Source organism: Coturnix japonica, chromosome 4, assembly GCF_054131305.1.
Source record: "Coturnix japonica strain WE chromosome 4, WE-NBRP24, whole genome shotgun sequence".
NCBI classification, from domain to species: Eukaryota; Metazoa; Chordata; class Aves; order Galliformes; family Phasianidae; genus Coturnix; species Coturnix japonica.
In genome coordinates this window covers 66,290,281-66,313,292 of record NC_140666.1, presented here as the reverse complement: position 1 = coordinate 66,313,292, position 23,012 = coordinate 66,290,281, and the positions used below count along the sequence as shown (strand labels likewise).

The following is a 23,012-nucleotide window of genomic DNA, read 5'->3' as shown; positions in this document are numbered from 1 at the left end:
GGCTTTATACCCATTGCAGTATGATAAACAAATAAAAGAATAAAGACATAAATTTTAAGCACTCACATAAATCCTAGAAACAGTACCCCATTGTCTCAAAAGTGGTATGAAATACCACTGAGAAATCTTTTATCTTTAAAGGCTTACCTCTGACTAGGTAAGATGAATTTGTTTACTTGCAAAGCGTCTTATCAACCTTACCCTTTATTCCTGCCTTACATTGGAAGAAAAAAAAACATTCAGAAGGCTATGCAGATACCTGGTCAATTTCACAGCTTTGTGCAATAATGACTTATGTTTATTAACTCAATTTTATTGACAATTCAGGACAAAGCAACACATTGCTTAGGCTGGAAATTCTATGTGTTCAGTATAAAAACATATTAGTAAAACATTAAATTACCAAAGATTCTTCCAAAACACTGAATGGATCTTAGTTAAAAGACAGAGTAGGAAGTAAAGTCTACTGTCTAAGGTCTACTATTTATGATGAACTTCAGAGTAAATAATAACTCACATAAAATAATTAAGGTAATCAAGAGGACAACTGTAGTCACAACAAAATCAAAATAATTATCCACACAAGTACAGGAAAAATAAAAAAAAATCTCTATGTATTCTGGTAACATATGAATGCAATGGTATGGGGACCTTGTAAATATCTTCTAGTACTGCCTGACCACTTCAGAAGTAACCGTAAGTTACAGCATATTACTAAGGACGTTGTCTCAGTTCTCTTGAATGCTGACAGCTTTGGGGCATCAACTCCTTGTCTAGGAGATACACTCACAATACATATTCTTCATAATGTCCAGTCTGACCCATCCCTGGTGCTGTTTTGTGCTATTGCTATACTGCCACTAGTTTCTGGAGCAGATCCCAGCACCTCCCTCTACCACCCTCCTCAGGGAGTTAGAGAGAACAGTGAAGCCTTCCTTCATCCTCCACTTCTCCAGACAGGACAGTTCAAGCATCCTCATCCTCTTACTCAGGACGTGCTTTGCAGCAGCCCTGTTACCAGATTTAATGCCCTCAAGTACCTTACTTTATATTTTGTGGAGCTCAGAACTACACACAATATTTGAAGTGAGGCTCTGAAATTAATGACCATAGTTGGAGAAGAGTAAATAGCCTAGATCACAGCTGCAGGCATTAATTAAAACTTCTGCTAAAACCTATGTTGACAGTTTGATTAGTGGAAGAAAGAAATTGGTTTTACCTACATTAACAGTGCAATTATAATAGAATTTTAGAATCACAGAATTATCAAGGTTGGAAAAGACCTAGAAGATCATCTAGTCCAACCATTACCAATACTTCCAGGCTAAATCATATTCCTCAGCACCACATCCAAGCATTTCTTGAACACTCCCATGTTCAGTGACTCCACCACCTCCCTGTGGTGCAGTGCATTCCAATGCCTGACTACCCTTTCCGAGAAGTAATACTTCCTAATGTTCAGCCTGAATCTCCCCTGACGCAGCTTAAAACCATCCCCTCTAGTTCTATCACTGATTACACGAGAGAAGAGGCCAACCTCCAGATCACTACAACCCCCCTTCAGGAAGTTATAGAGAGCTATAAGGTCTCCCCTGAACCTCCTCTTCTCCAGGCTGAACAATCCTAACTCCCTCAGCCGCTCCTCATAAGGCCTGTGCTCCAGACCCCTCACCAGCTTCGTAGCCCTCCTCTGAACACGTTCCAGGGCTGCAATGTCTTTCTTGCAGTGAGGGACCCAAAACTGAACACAGTACTCAAGGTGTGGCCACACCAATGCCGAGTACAGGGGGACAATTACCTCCCTGTTCCTGTTAGTAACACTGTTTTTAATGCAAGCCAGGATGCCATTGGCCTTCTTGGCCACCTGGGCACACTGTTGGCTCATGTTCAGCCAAGCATCAATCAGTACCCCCAGGTCCGTTTCTTCAACACAGTCCTCTAGCCACTCCGCCCCAAGCCTATAGCGCTGCCTGGGGTTGTTGTGGCCAAAGTGCAGAACCCGGCATTTGGTCTTGTTGAAGCTCATAATGTTGGCTTCGACCCAGCTCTCCAGCCTATCCAGATCCCTCTGCAGGGCCTCACTACCCTCAGGCAGATTGACACTCCCTGCCAATTTGGTGTCATCCGTGAACTTACTGAAGGTGCACTCATCCAAGTCATCGATAAAGATGTTGAAAAGGACAGGTTCCAGCACCAAGCCCTGGGGAACACCACTCATGACTGGTCTCCAACTGGATTTAACTCCATTTACCACCACTCTCTGGGCCCGGCCCTCCGAATGAAACATTTGGTGCTGAAGTACCTACTATTTTTCTGGTGTTTTGGTCGTTGTTTGTTTTGCTTTTGTTTTTTGTTTACACCTACGTTGATAATGTCAGCATATTCCAGTTAAGTTTTGCAGAAAAATAAGCTGGTTTACACATACCAAGACCATGCTATAACGCATATGTAATGCAAAGGAAAGTAGCAGAAGAAAACCAGAAGATGTTCCTTACAAGTACGCTCTTAATGAAAACTGAAATTCTTGATGGGATAGAATGGATTATAGGAGGTTGTGTTAGATTCACATTTGAAAGGAATGTAAGATGAAGATTAAATTCTGAGGTTCTATGTCTGTCCAGCTACAGAGAAAAAAAAGCAATTTACTGGAATTTACATTCAAGAGCAAATTTTCACTTAATCTATTAAAATATATATATATTAAAATATTATATATATATATATTAAAAATTAAAATTAAAATACTACGGAAAATATTATAAAATCGAAAATATGCAGAATATCAATGTAAGAGTTGAAGTGTTTATTGACCTTCAATTAATGTCATACAAAATGGGAAGCATTCACATGCTTAGTATATTCAATTACTTGGTCTAGGTTTAGCCTGTTTTAAGGACTAAGTGATATGGGAGCAAATGTTTTGTGTGAGCTGAATTTTGAGCCAAGAGTGCAATTAAATCTCTCCCATCTTTTCACAGAGAAAAGCACATAGAAAAAATTGGTAATCTCAGTTTAATTGACTTTAAGTAAGTTTCTCATAAAGGATAATTTCATCCCTGCCCTAGGACGTCTCAATTTCTGAAGGACTTTGGACATTTTTACCTGGACAGGAAAATCTCATCAGGCTAGAGCTGAAAAGCATTAGTTTCCAGCTGGGAATCACACACAATTAAATCTTGGTTTATGTTTATTTACTATGATTCCCGTGTTTGTTCCACTTGGTTTATTCATTTGGAGGAATTTTAAAACAAGGGTATATTATGCAGGATGCATCTGCAATTCATTCTGAATTATGAAGTACAACTTGAGATCTTGACATGAATGTCATGCATACCAGATAGATTTTCTCAATATATGCTCAGGTGGGTCCTATGTAGAAATTGAGATACATGGGAGGTAAGGAGATGACTTGTGCCCTCAAGGTTCTCATCCCATTAAAACATAAGGACAGGGGTGAAATACAGCATCCCTAACTGTAAAGTGATCAAAGATACCAATTAATATGGTAGTACAGGGATATTTACTTCTGAGTACTAAACTCAAAGAGATTAATGCCTGTTATTGTTCCTGTAATACACTCACGTGACAAAATTTCCTGCACAGCAGTAGTTATCGTTTTAGGCTACTGAACACACACAAAGCACCTATGTCATCCTCACCAGGTGTCACTTCCAATATTGTATCAGAAATCACACCAAACTGCAGAAATCCAGTTAAAAGTCCAGACTAATCAACAGCTGCAACCATAGAAATGTACAGAAATACAAAAATACTGGTGCTGATTCTATTTGTAGCTGAGAACAGTTCTTAATGCTCTTCTAGCAGTATGAAGTACATAAATAGCTTAAAGTCCTAAAAACAAGGTACAAAGCACATCTTGGGAGAGTATGAACGTGGCCTTTTGCATATTCCACAGAAAATAGTTTAGATATTCATATCAAATTTCTGTGCATGTGTGAAAATTTGTGAAGTATTTTTTTTTGTCAATCATTAGAACAATAAATTGGAGGAAAAAAAAGTGAACAGCAGGTGCCATAGCTTAGTATATAAAGTCTACCCTTTCCCACCAACATACTGGTATTTTCTATGTACTTCCCCCCCACTACTCAATCAAGTCCCGTGAATGTAAGATAAAGAAGCACCACTTCATTCTCATATCAGCTGCTTTTGGGTATTCTCTCCACCTTAACTTTGCAGTAAGTATTCGTATTTTTTCTCACTTTCTTAAGACCAATGTAATATCTACCTTATTTGTAATAAATATCCGGTGAAGATACTCCAAAAATTAGTATACTTTTGATATGAATAAGTGTTGCAAAACACTACCATATACTACGGGATGTATCTTACTAATACAGAAGCAGCACCTGCATTTTAAGAGAACATGCTACAGTACTTCACATTTGGATAATAATACTGATTTTCTATTTCTAGGATAGTAGATGCAAAAAAGCTGATTCACTTTCTGAGTCTTCTGTGTCAAGTGCTTTGGCTCAGCCTGCCAGGAGAGTTAACTGACATTTCAAAGGGCCTAGATTTGATTAAAATGACAACACAGGTATCAAGGAGATTTTTCTCGGGGATTTTGTAGATGTGCAGTTTACTCAAAAAGAATTATCACAAATTTGAAAGAAGTTTCTGATATTCTGATCAAGCACATACCTATGGAGAAACACAGTGAGAAATCCTTTTAAGACATCTTTTATTTATACCCCAATTCTAGCATAGATAAATAAATAAATAAATAAAAGCATTTATAGTCATTCTGTACTCTTAGTGTCTTCCATTCTTCTAAAAATCATTGTGACAGTTTTCCTGTATATCACTACTGAAGTGCCAACAGATATTTCACTGTTACTAATGAAAATTAGCTAGGCTCCAGACCAAAAACCATTTCACCATCACCAACCTGCACCCATGCTAGTGCAATTACCATTTATATTTGCACATAATATACCACATACTTCTGCAAGAGCACATACTGTAGTGGCTGTTGGCAGAATTGTGCATGACAGATTGCCACCCTACATTAACAAACTTTGTGAAATGCAGTTACTTTCTTAGCAGAACAACTGATTTGAATTCAGCTGAGGGTACTAATGAGTCTCTGGCTGAAGCCCAAGAGCCAGCTTTACTGTAAATCCCCAGATGTTTCTTTTACAATCATAATGCTGAAATTGTAATTACCAATTCCAGTACAGGATGTTAACATGTTCACTGCTTCTGTTATAAGACTTGCTTTACTTGTGAGTTTTCTTTATGTCTGATGTCCTTCCCAATATATTCTAAATTTTCTAAATTTCTGAATTTCTAAAAAATTTATTTACACTTGGTGTCTTTAAGACAAAAAAAAAAAAAAACAAAAAAACAAAAAAAAACCCACCAAAAAACAAACAAACAAAAAACATCAAACAGAACTACTTTTTCTAGTTTGAGATTTTTTCTATAGCTTGAAGATTTGCCCTTAGAAAATGTAGATCTAATTGCCATCTTAAACTTTTCTTGATGCTTAATTTTAAACTTTACCAAATAAAGCAGAATCTCAATGTTGAGTTTTTAAAGTCTAATTTATTACAGAAACATTTGATGTATCAGTGGCCTGGACACTGATGCTATGGTTGAAATTTAAAATAATACACACGCTTTGTAATGAAGACTTGAAAGTATTTTACATTGTGCAATTACTTTCATGAAGATGCTCTTCAAGTCAGTAATGCTTTCAACTAATCTTAGTCTTTTTGTTGTTCTTTTTTATCACTGTTGGATGCAGGGCAGTAGGACACTGCCCAAACACTGTCCTTATTCCAAAATAAACAATGCTTCCATATTTTTTTCTTACTTAATAAATAAAAAAATTCTTTGGAGTACCAAAAAAGTTGCTACATAGCATGTAAAATGACAAAAGTAGAACTTCAGTATTTTACATATATATCTACACATATTATATATCGACGCATTTTACATACATCTATAAACAATAATTATTACTCTGTCAGCATTTATTTTTTTTATAGTTGACTAAATGAATTACAGATTGAAGATTTGTAAGAAAAGAATGTTACCAGTATATCTTGCAATGCCTAACATAATGAAAAAAGAAAATGATATGTTAATAATTAATACATTCATTGCTGCAACTGCAAATATTTTAGTATCTGGCAACATTAGAAATAAATAAACAAACAAACAAACAAACAAACAAAAATTAGCTGAGGAAAGGATTTCAGACATATACAAAGAAATCTGAAGTTTCAATCAAAGTAAGAGATGGATGGGAACCTTGTTCAGGGAATAGTAAAAATAAATAAATAAATAAATAAAAATAAGTAAAATATATTCTAATAGAATTTTCAAAAGAGAAACTTTCATTGCTGGTGATTAGTTATTTCAGAAACTGTAGGTCTATACCATGATATATTTCTAATGATAACAAATAAAAATACTAAGAACTGAAAAAGCACACTTGGTATCATAATAAAAAGTCTTCAATTCTTAACAGTGATCAGTGAATGTGAAGTGCTGCATATAAATATGTACACTACAAAGATCTGCTCATGTGTTGGAAAAAATGAAAAACTGGAGATTACTATATATGTCTATTTGTTTGGTTGTGGGGTTTTTTTGTTTGTTTGTTTATTTGTTTTGTATTTGCCAGTGGTAGTCAGAGGAACAAGCAAGTTGTTACTATAAGAGAGGACTGGTGTACTAGTCACAGAATGTCAAAATAGATGTGACATTTACTCACCAACTTATACTTGGAATTTCAGTACAAGTAAAGGAAAGAGTCTGAGAATTCATTATTTTTTTCTATTATCACGCAAGATAAATTGTGAGTAGAGTCTCAAAGCCTTTATATTTCTACAAACCTGAATTTTCTTTTCCAGGTTCATTTTAATTCTATTTTCTTTCTTTTCCCTAACAGAATAAAGAAATGCTGAGAACAATAATAGGGGGAAGAAGAAGACCTCAATCTAATACAGTGTAGGTCTGATAAGTGTCATAGACAGATGGAAAAAATAGTTTTCTAAACTGACTCATACAGCTGTGGAAGTAAACTTCTATGACTTTATATCAGCTGTCATTAAAACAATTTTTTTTTTTTTTTTTTTTTTTTTTTTTTTTTTTTTTCCAGATCATAGAATCATAGAATTACCCAGGTTGGAAAAGACCTTGAAGATCATCAAGTCATCAAGTCTAACCACAGCCTAACCATAGTACCCTAACTCTAACAACCCTCTGCTAAATCATATCCCTGAGCACCACATACAAACGGCTCATAAACACATCCAGGAATGGTGATTCAACCACCTCCCTGGAGAGCCTATTCCAGTACTTAACCACCCTTTCTGTAAAGAAGTGTTTCCTAACATCCAGCCTAAACTTACCCTGGCGCAACTTGAGGCCATTTCCCCTCACCCTGTCACTTGTCACCGGTGAGAAGAGACTTGCCCCGCTCTCACTGTAAGCACCTCTCAGATACTGGAAGAGAGCAATAAGGTCTCCCCTCAGCTTCCTTTTTCCCAGACTAAACAGCCCCAGCTTCCTTAGTCTCTCCTTATAGGGCTGATTTTCCAAGCCCTTCACGAGCCTCATTGGCCTTCTCTGGACTTGTTCCAGCACCTCTATGTCTTTCCTGTGCTGAGGTGCCCAAAACTGAACACAGTACTTGAGGTGAGGCCTCACCAATGCCAAATACAGGGGCAGGATGACTTCCCTAGTCCTGCTCACCACACCATTCCTGATACAAGCCAGGATGCCATTGGCACGCTGCTGGCTCATATTCAGCCGACTGCCCATCAGCACACCAAGGTCCCTTTCCATCAGGCAGCTTTCCAGCCACAGCTCCCCAAGCCTGTAGGGTTGCCTGCGGTTGTTGTGACCAAATGCAGGACCCGACACTTGGTCCTATTGAAACTCATGGCATTAACCTTGGCCCATTGATCGAGTCTATCCAGGTCCCTCTGTAGTGCCCTTCTCCCCTCAGGCAGATCAACACTCCCTCCCAACTTGGTGTCATCTGCAAACTTACAGAGGGTGCACTCAATTCGCTCATCCAGATCATCAATGAAGATGTTAAACAGAAGTGGCCCCAGCACTGAGCCCTGAATGGTTTATCTATGTCATATGATTTATCTGCAAATATTTTTGAAGTGCAAAACATAGTATAAAGTACAAAGCATTCTGAAAACAAAACTGAAATTAAAAAAAAAAAAAAAAAAAAAAAAAAGATTTTAATATTTTTACTTCATTTTAAAATACAAAATAAATTTATCTATTTTTACCTATACCCACAATACCTACCTATTACCTATTACCTATATTATGTAAAATATCTTTGGTAAGCAGGCTTACTTCTCTTGAAATAATATGTTCTGCATTTGAGATAATTTCTGTTTCTGAATTAATAAGTGAAATGCCTTGAGAAGTCTCAAGTTGTTCTTTGATTATTAACCCCTGCTGTTTTGAGAGCTGGACCGCTAAGCACAAAATTTTAAACCATCAATTCAGCCTGTTTTCAGTCTACCTCACCATCTTCTTCTTTAACATGTACTTCATTCAAAAAGAATGTGGGAGGAGATAGGGTCAAAAGTCATGCTCAAGACAGGATAACAGTAGTAGTTCTCATCCACCACACTCCTCACTTTGTTGTAGAAGACTGTCAGGTTGGTCAGGTATGATTTCTATTTCATAAATCCAGGCTGACAGCTCCCAGCAGAATTTTCTTGCACGCACATTCATTGCTGTCAATAAACTGAGTCTATGGACAGGACGTAGATCTCCTACTAAGCTAAAAAGCACACTGTTTACAACTATTTTTTTGCAAAATGTGCCTTTGCTTTCTAAAGGCCTGCAAGTAAGAGCACAGCCTGACTTGGAAGAAATTCATTTCAAATGATCTCAGTAGTCCCTATATCATGGCTAAGAGACTGGCAGTATCTGGGGAAAGATAAAATAAGTACTTTGCTTATACTTAATGGCATACAAGGATATTTTCCCCTAACATCTCCTATTCCTTTCCCATTCCAACCCGCACGAGACTATTACTATTACTTTTTTTTTTTTTTTTTTTAATGAACTATGCATTCATAGTTCTAGGGTTTCTGTGGAGGAGCAAAATGTAAAGACTACCTTTAGTTTCTAAAATAAAATGGAAAGGATAAATATTGTTTTTTCCTACAAGCATATGCATAAATTTCTTCCTAAAGGGGTAAGATAGAGAAGATATAGATTTTTCTCCTTTCCACGTCTTTTTTTTCATTCCTGATTTGTATCATATTTTATATGGGAAAATTAATAGAAATCATTCTTAATTTTAAATATACACTATTTTTAAGAGTTTGCTTAGCCTCTGTAAATTCCAATTGCATAATTTTAAAGTTAATCAGGGAAGTTGAAACAAAAACAACAATAATGTAATTTCTCAGATAATTCACAGAGTTACAACAGCTCAAAGTAAACTCACTCTCAGTGAGTATTAAAATCACATACAGGATATGATGATCACCAAAAAGCAATATCACAGTTTCAGTTAAATTTGCCCCAGTGGAACACAGACATCAAGGAACTATTTTAAAACTGAAGATGCAGTACCAAAACAGCAACAACAAAAAACAGAAAAGCAGTTTCTACTTAATTAACTTCCCACATTTTTCTGAAGAAGCATTCCCAAATCGACTTCAGTTCCTCAGGCTCACATAAAATTGAGTGGAAATAGCCACTCATGACTTTATTCATGAGTTGTAATCAACCAAAATAAAGTTCTTCAATAATATTAAGTCGGAATTTTCAGTATACAACCAGACATCTTCCTTGGATGAACAACAAATCACAGTAATAATAAGTGAAGTCAAAGCTGACATGAAAAAAAATGATGTGTTCAAAAGACAGACTTGCACAATTGGATGACCCCCAGACAAGTTTCAGTGAAGTATAGCAAATCAAGGGCAAAATCATGAATCATAAAGGTCTATCAGCTGTCAGCAAACAACAAGTACAGCCAACTCAATTTCAGAATGGCAGTCCCTACAGAGACCACCAACAAATACGAGTGACTTGTCCCTTGGCAAATCTTCTGACTGAGAAACCATTATATCTTGTTCATAGCCAATAAACTGACACTGAGCTTTCAGGACACTGGAACTACATCATGTTGAGAGCCAAATGACTTAAGGAGCCCTTTTATTTATGCCATACTAATGGTTTTATCTTCAGTGACAGGTGAATGATCCCAAGGGCAAGGCTGAAGAGTTGATATTAGGAAAAATTGAACTGTGGACAACTGCAGATTTTATCAGAGAGGTATGTCATTTGTAATTGCAAAAACAAGCATTGAACTTTTCACTGTGCAACAAAGATGGCAGACTCTTAGGTGTCTTTGTGACTTTTTGATAATACAAAAAAGCCACCTAATTGAGGCTTCTAGGATATCTATACACCTCAGTAGTGTTAGGATTACAGGACTTAAACTAGTTAAACTGCATGAACACATTTATCAGCTCCAAATCTAGCTAACAGATAGCTTCTGCATAAGCACAAAATCTTTCTTAGCACCAGCTGCTGCATCCTGCTGGTAATATCATTGGTCTTCCTGACTCATTCTGCCTTGTTGTTCCCGGGAAAAGCTATGAAGCCCTGACCTGCAGTGCTGGCAGTCCTACAAGAGCTCCCAGGTGTCAGTCTACAAAAGCTAATGCAGAGAAATACAGGAGTTTCACAGTAACACCACTGAATTCATTACAGTTTGTATCAGGGGTTAATTGGGTGATACCACTTCATTGTCTCCGTTCTTTTAATGGGAAATGGGTAAATGTACTTAAAGAGCAAAATTTCCCTTCAGCAAATAAGCAGCATGTGCATATAAAAGAACAAATTTGGAAATTTCAGATGTGTTTTGGATTCCACTGGCCATTTAGCTCCTGTATGCATCAAAGTTCAGACGTTACTTCTATAGAAAGAGGGGGAAGAATTCCCCCTTTATCACCCAAATACAAGCACTAACATCAGCTATTCAGAGCCTACTGTACAAAATATGTTTCTACTGAATGCAAGGAGACATCAGAAACATGGCTCACACATAGATTTCTTCAGTACCAACTTCAATCCTGTAAGTGACAAAACAGCTAATAATACACACAGAAGACACACACCTACAGATACTCCAAGCAGAGATACCACAACCCCCCACCCCAACATTTAACATAGCTCCAAGGTTGTTTTCATATTTTCCACATATCAGTCACATTTTCATACACCAGAAGGTACTGAAACTTTGATGAAATCACTACTGAGCAATGTCACAAAGTGCTAGGATGGGCTCTGCGAGGTGAGAACAAAATCTACATAAATACTTTTTTTTTTCCTTACTTTATTTATTTTTTTTTTTTTTTTGGCTAGATAATGAATAAATTAAAACTAAAAATATTTTAGTCAAGGTATTTTGTCCTGGTGATATTAATTTGAAGGCACTTAAAAGCTGCTTCATGAGCCTCTCAGGACTAATGTAATCTTGAGACAGGCTTCTGAGAGACTTTACACCCTACATACTTATATAATTATATATATACATGCTATACTAATATGTATAGTTTGCCACATTGTTTACCAGCTCTGAGTGAAATTAGAACCGTACTTAAAGGCCTCACTACTCTCATCTGAAATAGACATTTCCATATTTACTTCAAGAGAACAAATTAAGCCCTGTGAAACAAAATATCCCAAATCATAACCCTTGTGTACATTCACTGGACATGGAACAGACATAACTCACTTGAACAAAGTAACAAGTAATAAAGAAAAGCCATGATGAATGCTCATCAACCTCTACAAAAACAGTATGCTCCATGAAGGGTGAGGGTATAAGATATGTAGTCTGAGAATTTTACGCAGATTTCATCAAGTCTACATCTCAGAATATTCATATTAAGCAGGCTCATGTGTCAGGCACAATTTTAAAAGGATTTGTTGTGACTGGTATGAAGGTCTAACAAGTTTAGTACTCTATATTATTTTGTTAATTTAGATATAGATAAAAAACAAAATATTCTGATTTAAGTATTCTAAAATTACAAAATTGTCAAGGAAAGAATAGGACATTACAGAAATTACTTAATAGACATCCATACCTTTTCATGGCAAGATGGTCTGAAAAGAAACATGGCCAGTGTTCCCCTTTGTAGATGCCTTTCCAACTTCGGAAAGCAGAATCTGATCTTACTGATCAGTTCTTAAAGAGTCACTTATTTAATTGAGCACTGAGTGTTTTCTAGGTTGCTGTGCTTTGGTATGTGTTTTTGTTTGTTTGTCTTTTAAATGGAAACATTTAAACCAATATCAAAGCTTGATATTTGCATTTATTCTGAAGCAACTCATTACTTATTTTTTAATCTTAGCTAGTAATTAATATCTTAAGCTACTATTATAAATGAAACATTATGAGCAAGGTGTTGTTACCAACTAGATGCACAGTGAACTGAAAAATCAAATATATATGTTTCTTAAAGTGATTAAAAATTAAAAATTGTTGGGGATGAGATTATTAAATATTTTTTCATTACCTAAAATAATAGTTTCCCTGACAAATATTGAAATATGGTAGTTTTACAAAAAAAAAAAAAAAAAAAAAAAAAAGGACCAATAGAATTGTCATTAATTTAATATACCTATTAACACAAGAGTGAACTAATTAAAAGAAATGAGAAGCTGTCATGATCTCATTTATGAAAATACTCGAGACATTCCTTACACAGACTTTAAAGAATTTTCCATAAAGACAGAAAGGGCAAATATAATTTCATTCTTGCCAGGTTTAGTTCTGTGCATACTACAATACACTGCACACTGTTGACTGAAAACTATTGTAATATTCTTTCTGATTAAAGATTATTGTATGAATTGTGAAGAGAATTTCAGAGATTTTTATTGCTTCTAAATCATTTATACTATGTTGCTGATGTTGAATAAACAGCATGAATGAGTGAAAACTCTTATATCAAAATGATCTACACTGAGTTCATATTTTTTTATTTATAATAATCTGCTACCATATAATAAAACAGCTGCATGAAAACAGCATCTAAAAATGGCTTGTTTTGAAAAATTACAAGCTAGAGATATGATACAGTTCAACAAGATTGTTTGTACCTAGTGAGGACCAAAAAAATAAAAAAATTTAAAAAATAAAAAAAAAAAAAAAGAAAAAGGAAAAAGAAATCACTCTAATGAAAACCAGAAAGAACTTTGGTGTATATAAAACCACTGACAATTTCAACACATTTTACACACATAATCAATCTTGTGTTTCCAGACTTAAGAACTTATGAAGTGTTCAGATGCTCCATTCTCAATGCCAACATCATTTCAAGTATGAAATATAGAGGTTTAGAATCCTGTTTTTAAGGATGGTTTAGGGTCTTGTTTTTAAAGACGGGACATTTCTTTTAAGAAGCAAGCAAGGTTTCAGGAAAAAAAAAAAAAAAAAAAAGACATGAAGGAAGATTTCACTGTTAAGGTATTCTCAAAATTACTAATTGCTAATTTAGGAGGTGTAAGAATGAAACCTTGTAGTTTGAGGCTGAAGAGATTCATTTACATTAGCTGTAAATTAAGGGAAAAAGATTAAAAAACACCTACCTTTCGGGAATTTATTTCTTTCACATATAATGGAAGTAGAAATTCAGATATTCCTTCAAGTCGTATTCCTTTTTTAGTGACTCTCAAATTTCCCATTCCATCCTACAATCAACAACACACACACATATATATACATTTCAGTTTATGAAATAACATTATCCAGAGCAAGGTAAAAAGAACAGTATCTGGCCTAATATCTAAAAGTAACAAGTATTTTCTCATGAAAATAAATGCTTTTTAAGGGTTAGTAGCCAAAACACAGTAATGTTTGAGGTGCTGGCCAACTGAAGTAGGAGGTCCAGCCAGTAAAATAGAGACAAGTATATATTATCCACTGAAGTTTAGTGTGTTTTAAGATTGCTACTGTGTCGTTAAGTTCTTGGACCTCTAATGATTTGCATTATAAAAATACCATGAACTCTCTCTATATTGCAATTCTTTTTCTTTTCTGAAATACTACCTTCTGATGTCTAGAAATGGAATTTCAGTGAGCGTAGGGAAAAAGTTCACGTGGACTGGTTGTGCTGCAACTTTCACTGTCCGCAGCTCTTCTGAACTGAATAGGAGCTAGACAGAGGAACTTAGAGGGAAATCCTCACTTGGGACTGTGGCTTTTGACTACAAACCCTACTCTGATGGTGAACTGCAAACGTTATTCCCTGACTAGATGTAATGCAAGGGTGCTAATATTGATCATATATATGCCATCATTGTGGAGATGAAGCTGGATCCTGAATTACACCTGCTATGCAATATTTTTTAAAGAAAACATTTATTTTTGTATAATATCAGGAAATATTATGTCAGGTCACAGGAAAACATCCTACAGGAAGAAAAAAGTTATTTAATTAGTAGTTGCTCATCTTTACTAAGAGCATGTTACTAGTGAAAAGCACTTCAAAATTAAGTTTTGTTGTTGTTTTATTTTAATCTGGATAGAAATAAGAAAAGGGCCATTCTAAACGTCTAGATGAAAAAAGCCAACAAAATGATCCAATGCACAAAATATACATATATATAAATTGAAGCAGCACTGCAATGCTTTAGCTATCACAGTTAAAGCAATGAAATCAGTTTGATACTTAGAGACAAGATCATTTTGCACACTGATCTAAATTCAAGTCTGTACCTGTTACTACATTCTTGACAGAAGATAATTCTTCGCTGCACAGCCAGTGGAATACTTGATTCACTTAAGTAAAAAATTAGCAAGTGTAACCCAATTGCTGATTAAATGCTTAGAAGTAATTACTAAGTCTACTGCAGCAGAAAACCAAGAACTTGTATTTCTGCTTTTGTCCGTATTGTATAACCTTGACTTGATGGGCAGCCCTACTCAGACTGATGGCAGCAACCCCAGCTGACACTGGAAGAGGACACCAAGGTACTCACATTTATTCTTAGCTAAAGATAGTCTAGACACTATTACAATTCCCTTTTCTAAAACAAATAATGATGCCAACACGGCACATATTCAATTGATACTATTATTATCTACATCTAAAGACTGTGAAAATTTTCACAGTTTAAGAGAGAAAAACAAAATTACATTTTATACAACATAATTCAACTGAAATAATTTCCCAAACTCAACAAAGATACAGTGTCAGACAACTTTTCAAACTACAATAGATCTGTTAAAAAAAAAAAAAAAAAAAAAAAAAAAAAAGCCCACATACTTTTGGGAATTATTCCTTCACATTTCAAGTATGAAAGTACAATTCTAGATGTCTGAATACAAAACCAGAAGCTTCCAGAGCAGTAAAATAAATATAACTTCACTCCAAAGTAGACAAAATACAGAATAACAAATGCTCCTGCTAAGGATATGTACAATACAAAATGTACCTGCTAAAGTATTGTGGCAGAGCTATAGCAGACTCTGTAATAAACTATTTAATATTTAGAGAAACTTGATAAAGCTAAGCCAGTAATTGCCATTGTTTATGTAGTTAAGGGGCTATTTATATTCATTTTCTGACATTTTAATCATCAAATACTATTCCTTAATTACCTTGTATCTGTATGCAGTGGTGCCTATTTTTGAGAAGAAAGATAGATAAAGAAATTATACAATACTTTTGCAAGTACAACCTTCACTAATATCCATTAGCTCTAAATGTCAACAATTTCATTTTTCTATATATGTTGTAGGATTAGCATACAAAATAATCATAAGATGAAATAGCCTGAGAAACGAGAACAATCATGTTATAATTTGACAGTGAATAAATACTAAACAAGAACTATACCGGTTTATTGTTTTAGGCATAAACACATTTTAGAACTGAAAAGGCAAATTCAATATGTTGCTACATCTGCTTGTGCAGAATGTCTGCAACTGCGAGACATAAAATACCATTCAAAATAAATCTGGGGGGGAGGGGGGGGGGAATAAAAATCTGAAGACTGGAAATGCTTTCACTTGTTCCATCTTATTTGTAAGGCTTGTAATTCTAGAAAAAATCTAAAACTATACTAAGTATTTACCTTCCTAAATCTCTGCTTTTATCACAGAACTTTCACACTACTACTTTTACAGAGAGCTAGAATTACAGAATGATTTGGGTTAGAAAGAATTTTATAGAGCACCTAGTTTCAATCCCCTGCTGAGAACTACTTCCTACTCTCCTACTACCATACTTTTTTTCCCTACAGATTTATTTTAATCTGCTAAAAGTCTGCTCTGAAAATAGGACTGATGGTCTCCATCTTGGTTTCAGCTTTCCTAAGTGTTTATTACTGAAGTTCTAAATTTCTTCAGAATTCTTAATTTTCAAAATACTTTTGGTGGGCTTACACCGAGTGATACTGTTAATGTTTTGTTGTTGTTTTTTTCCTTTCTTGTTTGCTTTTTGTATCATTAAGCTAGAATTAAGCTGTCACAGAGGAAACAAACAAACAAACAAACAAAAAGTCATGCTTTAAAAGACATTAAAACTGAAAAGATTAGTCAGAAACAAATTCAGTCTTCCCAGTCCATTTAATACACCCATTCGTATGAAGATCAGCTCATCTGTGATGTTCCTCCCTAAAAGCTGAAAATAATATTAAATTTTAAAATGGAACTGGAGAAGAGTTTTGTCTTAAAGCATACTTGCAAATTCCTATGTATGTGATTCTGACGTAATACTAAAATAGTTTGATTTGGGCAAAACTCTTGCTAATCATCCAGGTAAACTTCCCAATTTACTTAATGATTTCTAGGCAATAGATACTCAAGTTATCATTTGCATTTGTGATTTGATTTCACTCAAGTGCAAAAATACATTTGAATGAAGTATATAAATACATTCTTACAATAAATAAATGCTAATACAATATACCATATCTGACTTGGATATAGCTAGTTTTCTTAATAACAGATTGTATGGAAACCTTTGGGATTTGTGACTACATCAGTGCTGACAACACACCAGTGTTTTGGCTGTTGCCAAACAGTGCTGTAGAGTAGAATACAGAATGATGTGGATGATTGGGAAGATAAACTATACTATTAGTTATAACAATGATAAAATGCTAGATATGCAAAAGCTTAGGAGGAATTTGACAAGGCAAGTTATCTGTACAATGTTCACACACACAAAGGGCTGGGTTTCATAAAGAGAGCTGCATAAAAATTCCATCTGGAGGAAAATGGTGTTTTGGCATGGTTATGGATAATAAAAGGAAAAAGTATAGTCAGCTACAGGCCTGCATAAACAGAAAAACACGGGGGAGGAGGGGTAGGGGAGAAAGGAGGGAAGCGGACATGGACCAGCAGTAAAAAATACAGGGAGTTTTCCTTGTCGGCAAGGAAAGGTTACTGTGAATTTCAATGACAGGGAACTGATAGGAAGATATCAAGGAAAAAAACACTGTAATAGTTAAAATTGTTTTAGACATCTCCCTTAATCTCTCTGCTGAAACTAGAAGCTACGACTGTGCGAATGACATCCAAGAGAAGGGAGGAGTGCAGGGAGAAATGAGTATAGTATAGTGATACAATGTTTGAGGGACATATGGTGACTGAGCAAAAAATATAGCCTGCGGAAACATAGCAGTAATGAAGAGATTTTAACTAGAAAAGCTGTAGAAATTGAGAAAGACGGACCACTGTGCAGTGTAAGTGGAACTGAATATCCTGAATATATGTTGTCTGTTTAAATTGCTTTTTAAAGTTATAAAGCACAGCCTGGCTTCCTCAGCTATGAAAGTAAACAAGCCTACATTGGATTGCATTAACAGAAAATATACCTCTCAAGAGTAGACGATTGCTTTAAAGACAGTTTTTTTTTGTTTGTTGTTTTTTATTATTGTTTTACCTATCCAACATTTCACATATTTAAACAATAAGAAAAGATTTGCAGATCTGTTGAAAACCTAGTAGAATCTAACAATTTCAATAGAAACCATGTGGCGAGAAGGATGTGAAGTCTAAATCAATGCAGAAAATAAAACAAAAGCAACCAGATAGCCAACACCACTTAAGGTTTTAGACACAAGAAGTTATTTTCTTTATTTGGAAATTTTTCTCTGCTTATAATTTTCTTCAATGTTCTGTTAAGTAAGCAAGCCAGAACAAGTCTATATCAAGACATATATGCTAGATTAAGTCTTCTAGAAGATAGGCAAAGTCTTATAAAAGCCATAATCCGCCAATTTTTTTTCATTTAATAGTGACATTTATTGACTCATTTTGAACTCCTGCTTTGAAATTCCTAACCATTCATCTTCACCTGCAACTGAATAGGTGAAAAGTAGTGCAGAGGGTCTGGTGCTTTTTGGTGTTCCCACACACTGTTATAAGCCCATGAATACAACAGTGAAATAAAGTGGTTTTCTAGTTGTAGCCAGCACACTTGCATCACCAAAGTCTGCTATGATTCAGTTAACGTATAGTCAGGCTAACAAAACTCCATTTCCAGCCCAATCCAACCTTGTACAATGAATCCTCAAACAGTCAGAAAACACTGTATGCTCCTTACAATTCCATACTTAATGCAGATAGAAGAGAAATAAAAAACCAATAAAAAATTGCCAGGGAATGGCAATTATGTTTTTCTTTTGCCCCAGAGTATTCAACAGCAAAATTATGAGCTCTTGAAGCATTTCAGGTCAGTCAGTTGCAAAACACCAGTAGCTAGGTAAGAGTAGAAAGATAAGCTGAAAATCTAAAACAGAGATGAAGAAGGTCTGTCTCTCATCCAGAGTTTGAAGCTGAGCAGTGAATCCTGAAGCATTATTTATTTATATATCATTTTCTCCTCTCTTTTCCTTTCTATATATAAAGTCAAAACTGATTGAATCATAGAATTATAGAATCACAAGGTTGGAAAGGACCTACAGGATCAACTAGTCCAACTGTCCTCCCTTTACCATACCCACAGAAAACCACTAAACCGTATCTCCTAGCTCCCTATCCAGACGCCTCTTGAACACTGCCAGGGATGGTGACTCTGCCACCTCCCTGGCAACCATTCCAGTGCCTAACCACTCTCTAAGAGAAAAAGTTCTTTCTTATATCCAGTCAAAACCTCATCTGATACAACTTGTGGCCATTTCCTCGGGTCCCTGTTTGTTGCCTGGCAGAAGAGGCCTCATCACAGCCTCCCTTCAGGAAGTTGTAGAGTGCAATGAGGTCTCCCCCTGAGCCTTCTCTTCTCCAGGCTAAACAATCCCAGCTCCCTGAGCCACTCCTAATAAGACTTGCGCTCCAGACCCCTCACAAGTTTTGTTGCACTTCTCTGGACACGTTCCAGGGCTTTGATGTCTTTCTTGTAGTAAGGAACCCAAAACTGAACACAATACTCCAGATGCAGCCTCACCAGAGCTGAGTTCAGAGGGATAATTATCTCTCTGCTCCTGCTGGCCACACTATTTCTTATACAGGACAGGATGCTGTTGGTCTTCTTGGCCACCTGGGCACACTGTCAGCTCATGTTCAGCCGAGCATCAACCAACACCCCCAGGTCCCCTTCCTCTTCACAGTTATCCAGCCACTCTGCCCCAAGCCTATAGCGCTGCATGGGGTTATTGTGGCCAAAGTGTAGGACCCAGCACTTGTTGAACCTCATCCCATTATCTTCAGCCCAGCAATTCAGCCTATCCAGATCCCTCTGGACAGCCTCCCTACCCTCAGGCAGGTCAACACCACCTCCCAACTTGGTGTCACCTGCAAACTTACTGAGGGTACACTCAATCCCCTCACCTAGGTCATCAATGAAGATGTTAAACAAGATGGGCCCTAGAACTAACCCCTGGGAGACACCACTTGAAACGAGTCACCAGCCGACTCCATTAACCGCTACCCTCTGGGCACAACCCTCTAGCCAGTTCCTTACCCAAAGAAGGGTATACCTATCTAGGCCACGGGCAGCCAGTTTCCTCAGGAGAATACTTTGAGAAACCGTGACAAAGGCTATGCTGAAGTCTAGGCAGACTACATCAACTGCCTTACCCTCATCTTACAGCCTGGTCACCCAATCGTAGAAGGAGATGAGGTTGGTTAAGCACGATCTGCCTTTCATCAATCTATGCTGTCTGGGCCTGATCCCCTGGATGCCACACATATGCCATGCAAATAAGTTGATCAAGTAACATATACATAATTTAAACTAATTTCAATTCTGGAAAACATTTAAATTTTATCTATTTTAGTATGAGCTGAATATTTCATCACTCAAGTGTAACATGTAACTTACTGAGCACAATATGGAAAATAAATAAATAAATAGATACAAATAATTCATTATAAATTATTTGTTTTATATCAACACAGGCAAAAGCAACAGAAACAGACTGAAGGGCAAGCTGGAAGAAACCTCCTGCCATTAACACTATGCTGCTTCGGTTGAAGAATTAACATGACTTGTTAAGAAACATAGAAAGAGTGAACCTAATACCAGAGAAAGGTCTGGATTATAGCAGTGGGTGTTTTTTTCATTTTAATTTTATCGTTATTGTGAAGAAGCTTTAGTAATTGTATACTCTTGTGGAAGTGTTAATATTTCTTTAACTGAAGTATTTTGACAAGATTGTCAATGCTTTAATTAGACTAATAACAAAAAACTGGATGTGTGTGTATGCATGTGTTTATTTAGTCTACATAAATCACAGTTATTCAGTCTGCCTCCCTGCCTTTGAGGCTTGGTTGTAATTTCAACACAACATCTTGAAGAAGCTAATTTAGTCATGCTGAAAATTTAATCACACATTATCCTTGTATTTTATTCTGTAAGTAATTTCTTGACTTCAAAAACTGCAATGAAAGACCACAGATTGTCTAGCATGCTGACAATGGATGACAATAAACAAACATGCGATTTACAGAAGCGGTCATCTCTGTTGATAAATCTGTAGGAAATGTTTACATTTATGTAACAGTTTGACATTTGTACACTCTTGTTTTGATTTGCATGTGTGAGGCTTACACTGAAAATATTAGAGCACAGGCTCCACCATTTCTTTAGGAATCACTACAAAGTATTTTTTGGAACTACTCTTGTATTCCAATCCTCACAGTGAGCTAGCATTAGACTGATGCATTAGCATTAGACTAACAGCAGTTTTAAATATTAAAATATGATGTTTGATATGAGTGGAGATGCTCTGTAATTCAGTCATATACGAAAATAGATTGTATACTGGTGGAATGACATGCTGGTTTTCTGGTTTTGTACCTTGTCGTTTCACTGATCCTGACATCAACAAAATATCAACGTTTGTATCACCAAACCCTACAATATGCTTATGCTGATTTATACCAAAAAATAATTTTGAAAGAGACTAGCTAATCACGGGGGAGGGAGAGGGGAACATACAGAATTAGGTAGTTCCTGAAAGTCTCTATACTTTGATCTGCAAAGAAAAAGAAAGATATGTTTCTGACAGAGAATAAGCTTTTTGCTAAGAAATTCAACCTTACTCTCTGTGGAAAAAGAAGAAAAAAATAAAAAAAGAAAACTATGATAAAATATTCACTCATTCCCAGTACATGCCCTGTTCAAGTTCTGTGTGAGATTTCTACTTACACCATTAAAACATTCATGGACTGAGCATCATGCAACCATCAAAAAAAAAAAAAAAAAAAAGAAAAAGAAAAAAAAAAAAAGGACAGAAAAGACTAGACATGCATTTAAAACCTTTCTAGTAGCATTTGTCCCCTTTCAAAAACTATAAATCATATATTGAATTAAGTAGTTACATCCAATCTTCAGGCAGCTTGTGGCCTGGTCCCACCCACCATGAAGCCTACCCCCGCCCTGCACCATCAAAAAGGCAGCTCTCCCAAACAAGTAGCCTGGTCTAGGCCCAGGTGCACAGCCATTGCTGGGGAACAACCAAACATCAGCGTGCTAATAATGCTGCATGAGCTGAAACCATGGCACAGAGCGGCCACAGTACAGTCCTAGCTTGAGTTACGGCAAAAGAAATCTCTAATGAGCACACTGACAACACACAAAGAATTGCAAACACTTTCCTAAAACCAGTTTTGCAAACAGTCAGATATTTAATGAGTTTATATTTTTGCTCCTTTTTGGTTGCTGTTGTTTAAACAACAATTTTAAAATTTCATTTATATAGGTTAACTACATGATACATTTCATATGTGGCTCACAATAATTCCTCTTCACTCAAGGCAGCCCGGGCAAGCCGGAAGGTTGGGTATCCATGCTCTGAACCATATATATAGTTAGAAATACACTTCAACTCATAACTTAATCCTCCAGAGGTGTAAATGCAACTACTCTACTTCTGTTTGAACATGGACAGATTTTTGCTTAGGCTAAATAGTCATTTCATTGCCTGTCCTTGTATGTCTTTTTTAGTTTTAATGTTTCTTTTTTGCTCCTCCCAGTCTGCCACATGTAAGACATAAAATAAAGCAGCCAGACCAACCACAGCATGTGAACTCACAAACATGGCTATTGTAAGCAGAGAATTATCACCTCATCATCTCATGTATTTAGTCCAGCATACCTCTTTTTTTTTTTTTGTAGATGCTGATTTGTTGGTTTTAACTTTTTTTTGTTGTTGTTTGTTTGTTTGTTTGTTTTTTTCCTCAGTACTATCCTGATATTGATACACAACATACTTGGAATGTAATACTTCTCTATCAGTGCAAATCAATTGAAATCTTGGATTCCACAAACCTTCTAGACAACTAACTCCTCTTTTTTTGTATTCAGACTATTTACACCCAGTCTCCCATAGTGCTTGAGAAAACTAGAATCAATTGAAAACATCAGTATAGCAATGGCTCTCAATAAAACTCCTCCTTTTATAAATAATGGAGAGCTTACTGGGGGTGGGGGGGAATAAAAATAGAAATTTCCCACTATTAAAACCATGATTATTCATCCCAACAGAATGTTAAATTTTACCAGAAAATCCTTGCAACA

At 35.9% G+C, this 23,012-nt stretch overlaps 1 protein-coding gene across 13 annotated transcripts in view; it reads right to left on the bottom strand.

Annotated features, from left to right (window-relative positions):
- SGCZ (sarcoglycan zeta) overlaps nt 1-23,012 on the bottom strand; it is a 321,764-nt gene that overhangs the window by 74,762 nt on the left and 223,990 nt on the right. For all 13 annotated transcript variants that reach the window (XR_014945428.1, XR_014945429.1, XM_085545371.1 and 10 more), the window contains one exon: nt 13,630-13,731. Coding sequence is in view for 8 of the 13 variants with exons in the window: in XM_085545371.1 (XP_085401497.1) it covers nt 13,630-13,731 (102 nt within the window). In the remaining 5 variants the exon portion in view is untranslated. The remainder of the gene's footprint in view (nt 1-13,629; nt 13,732-23,012) is intronic.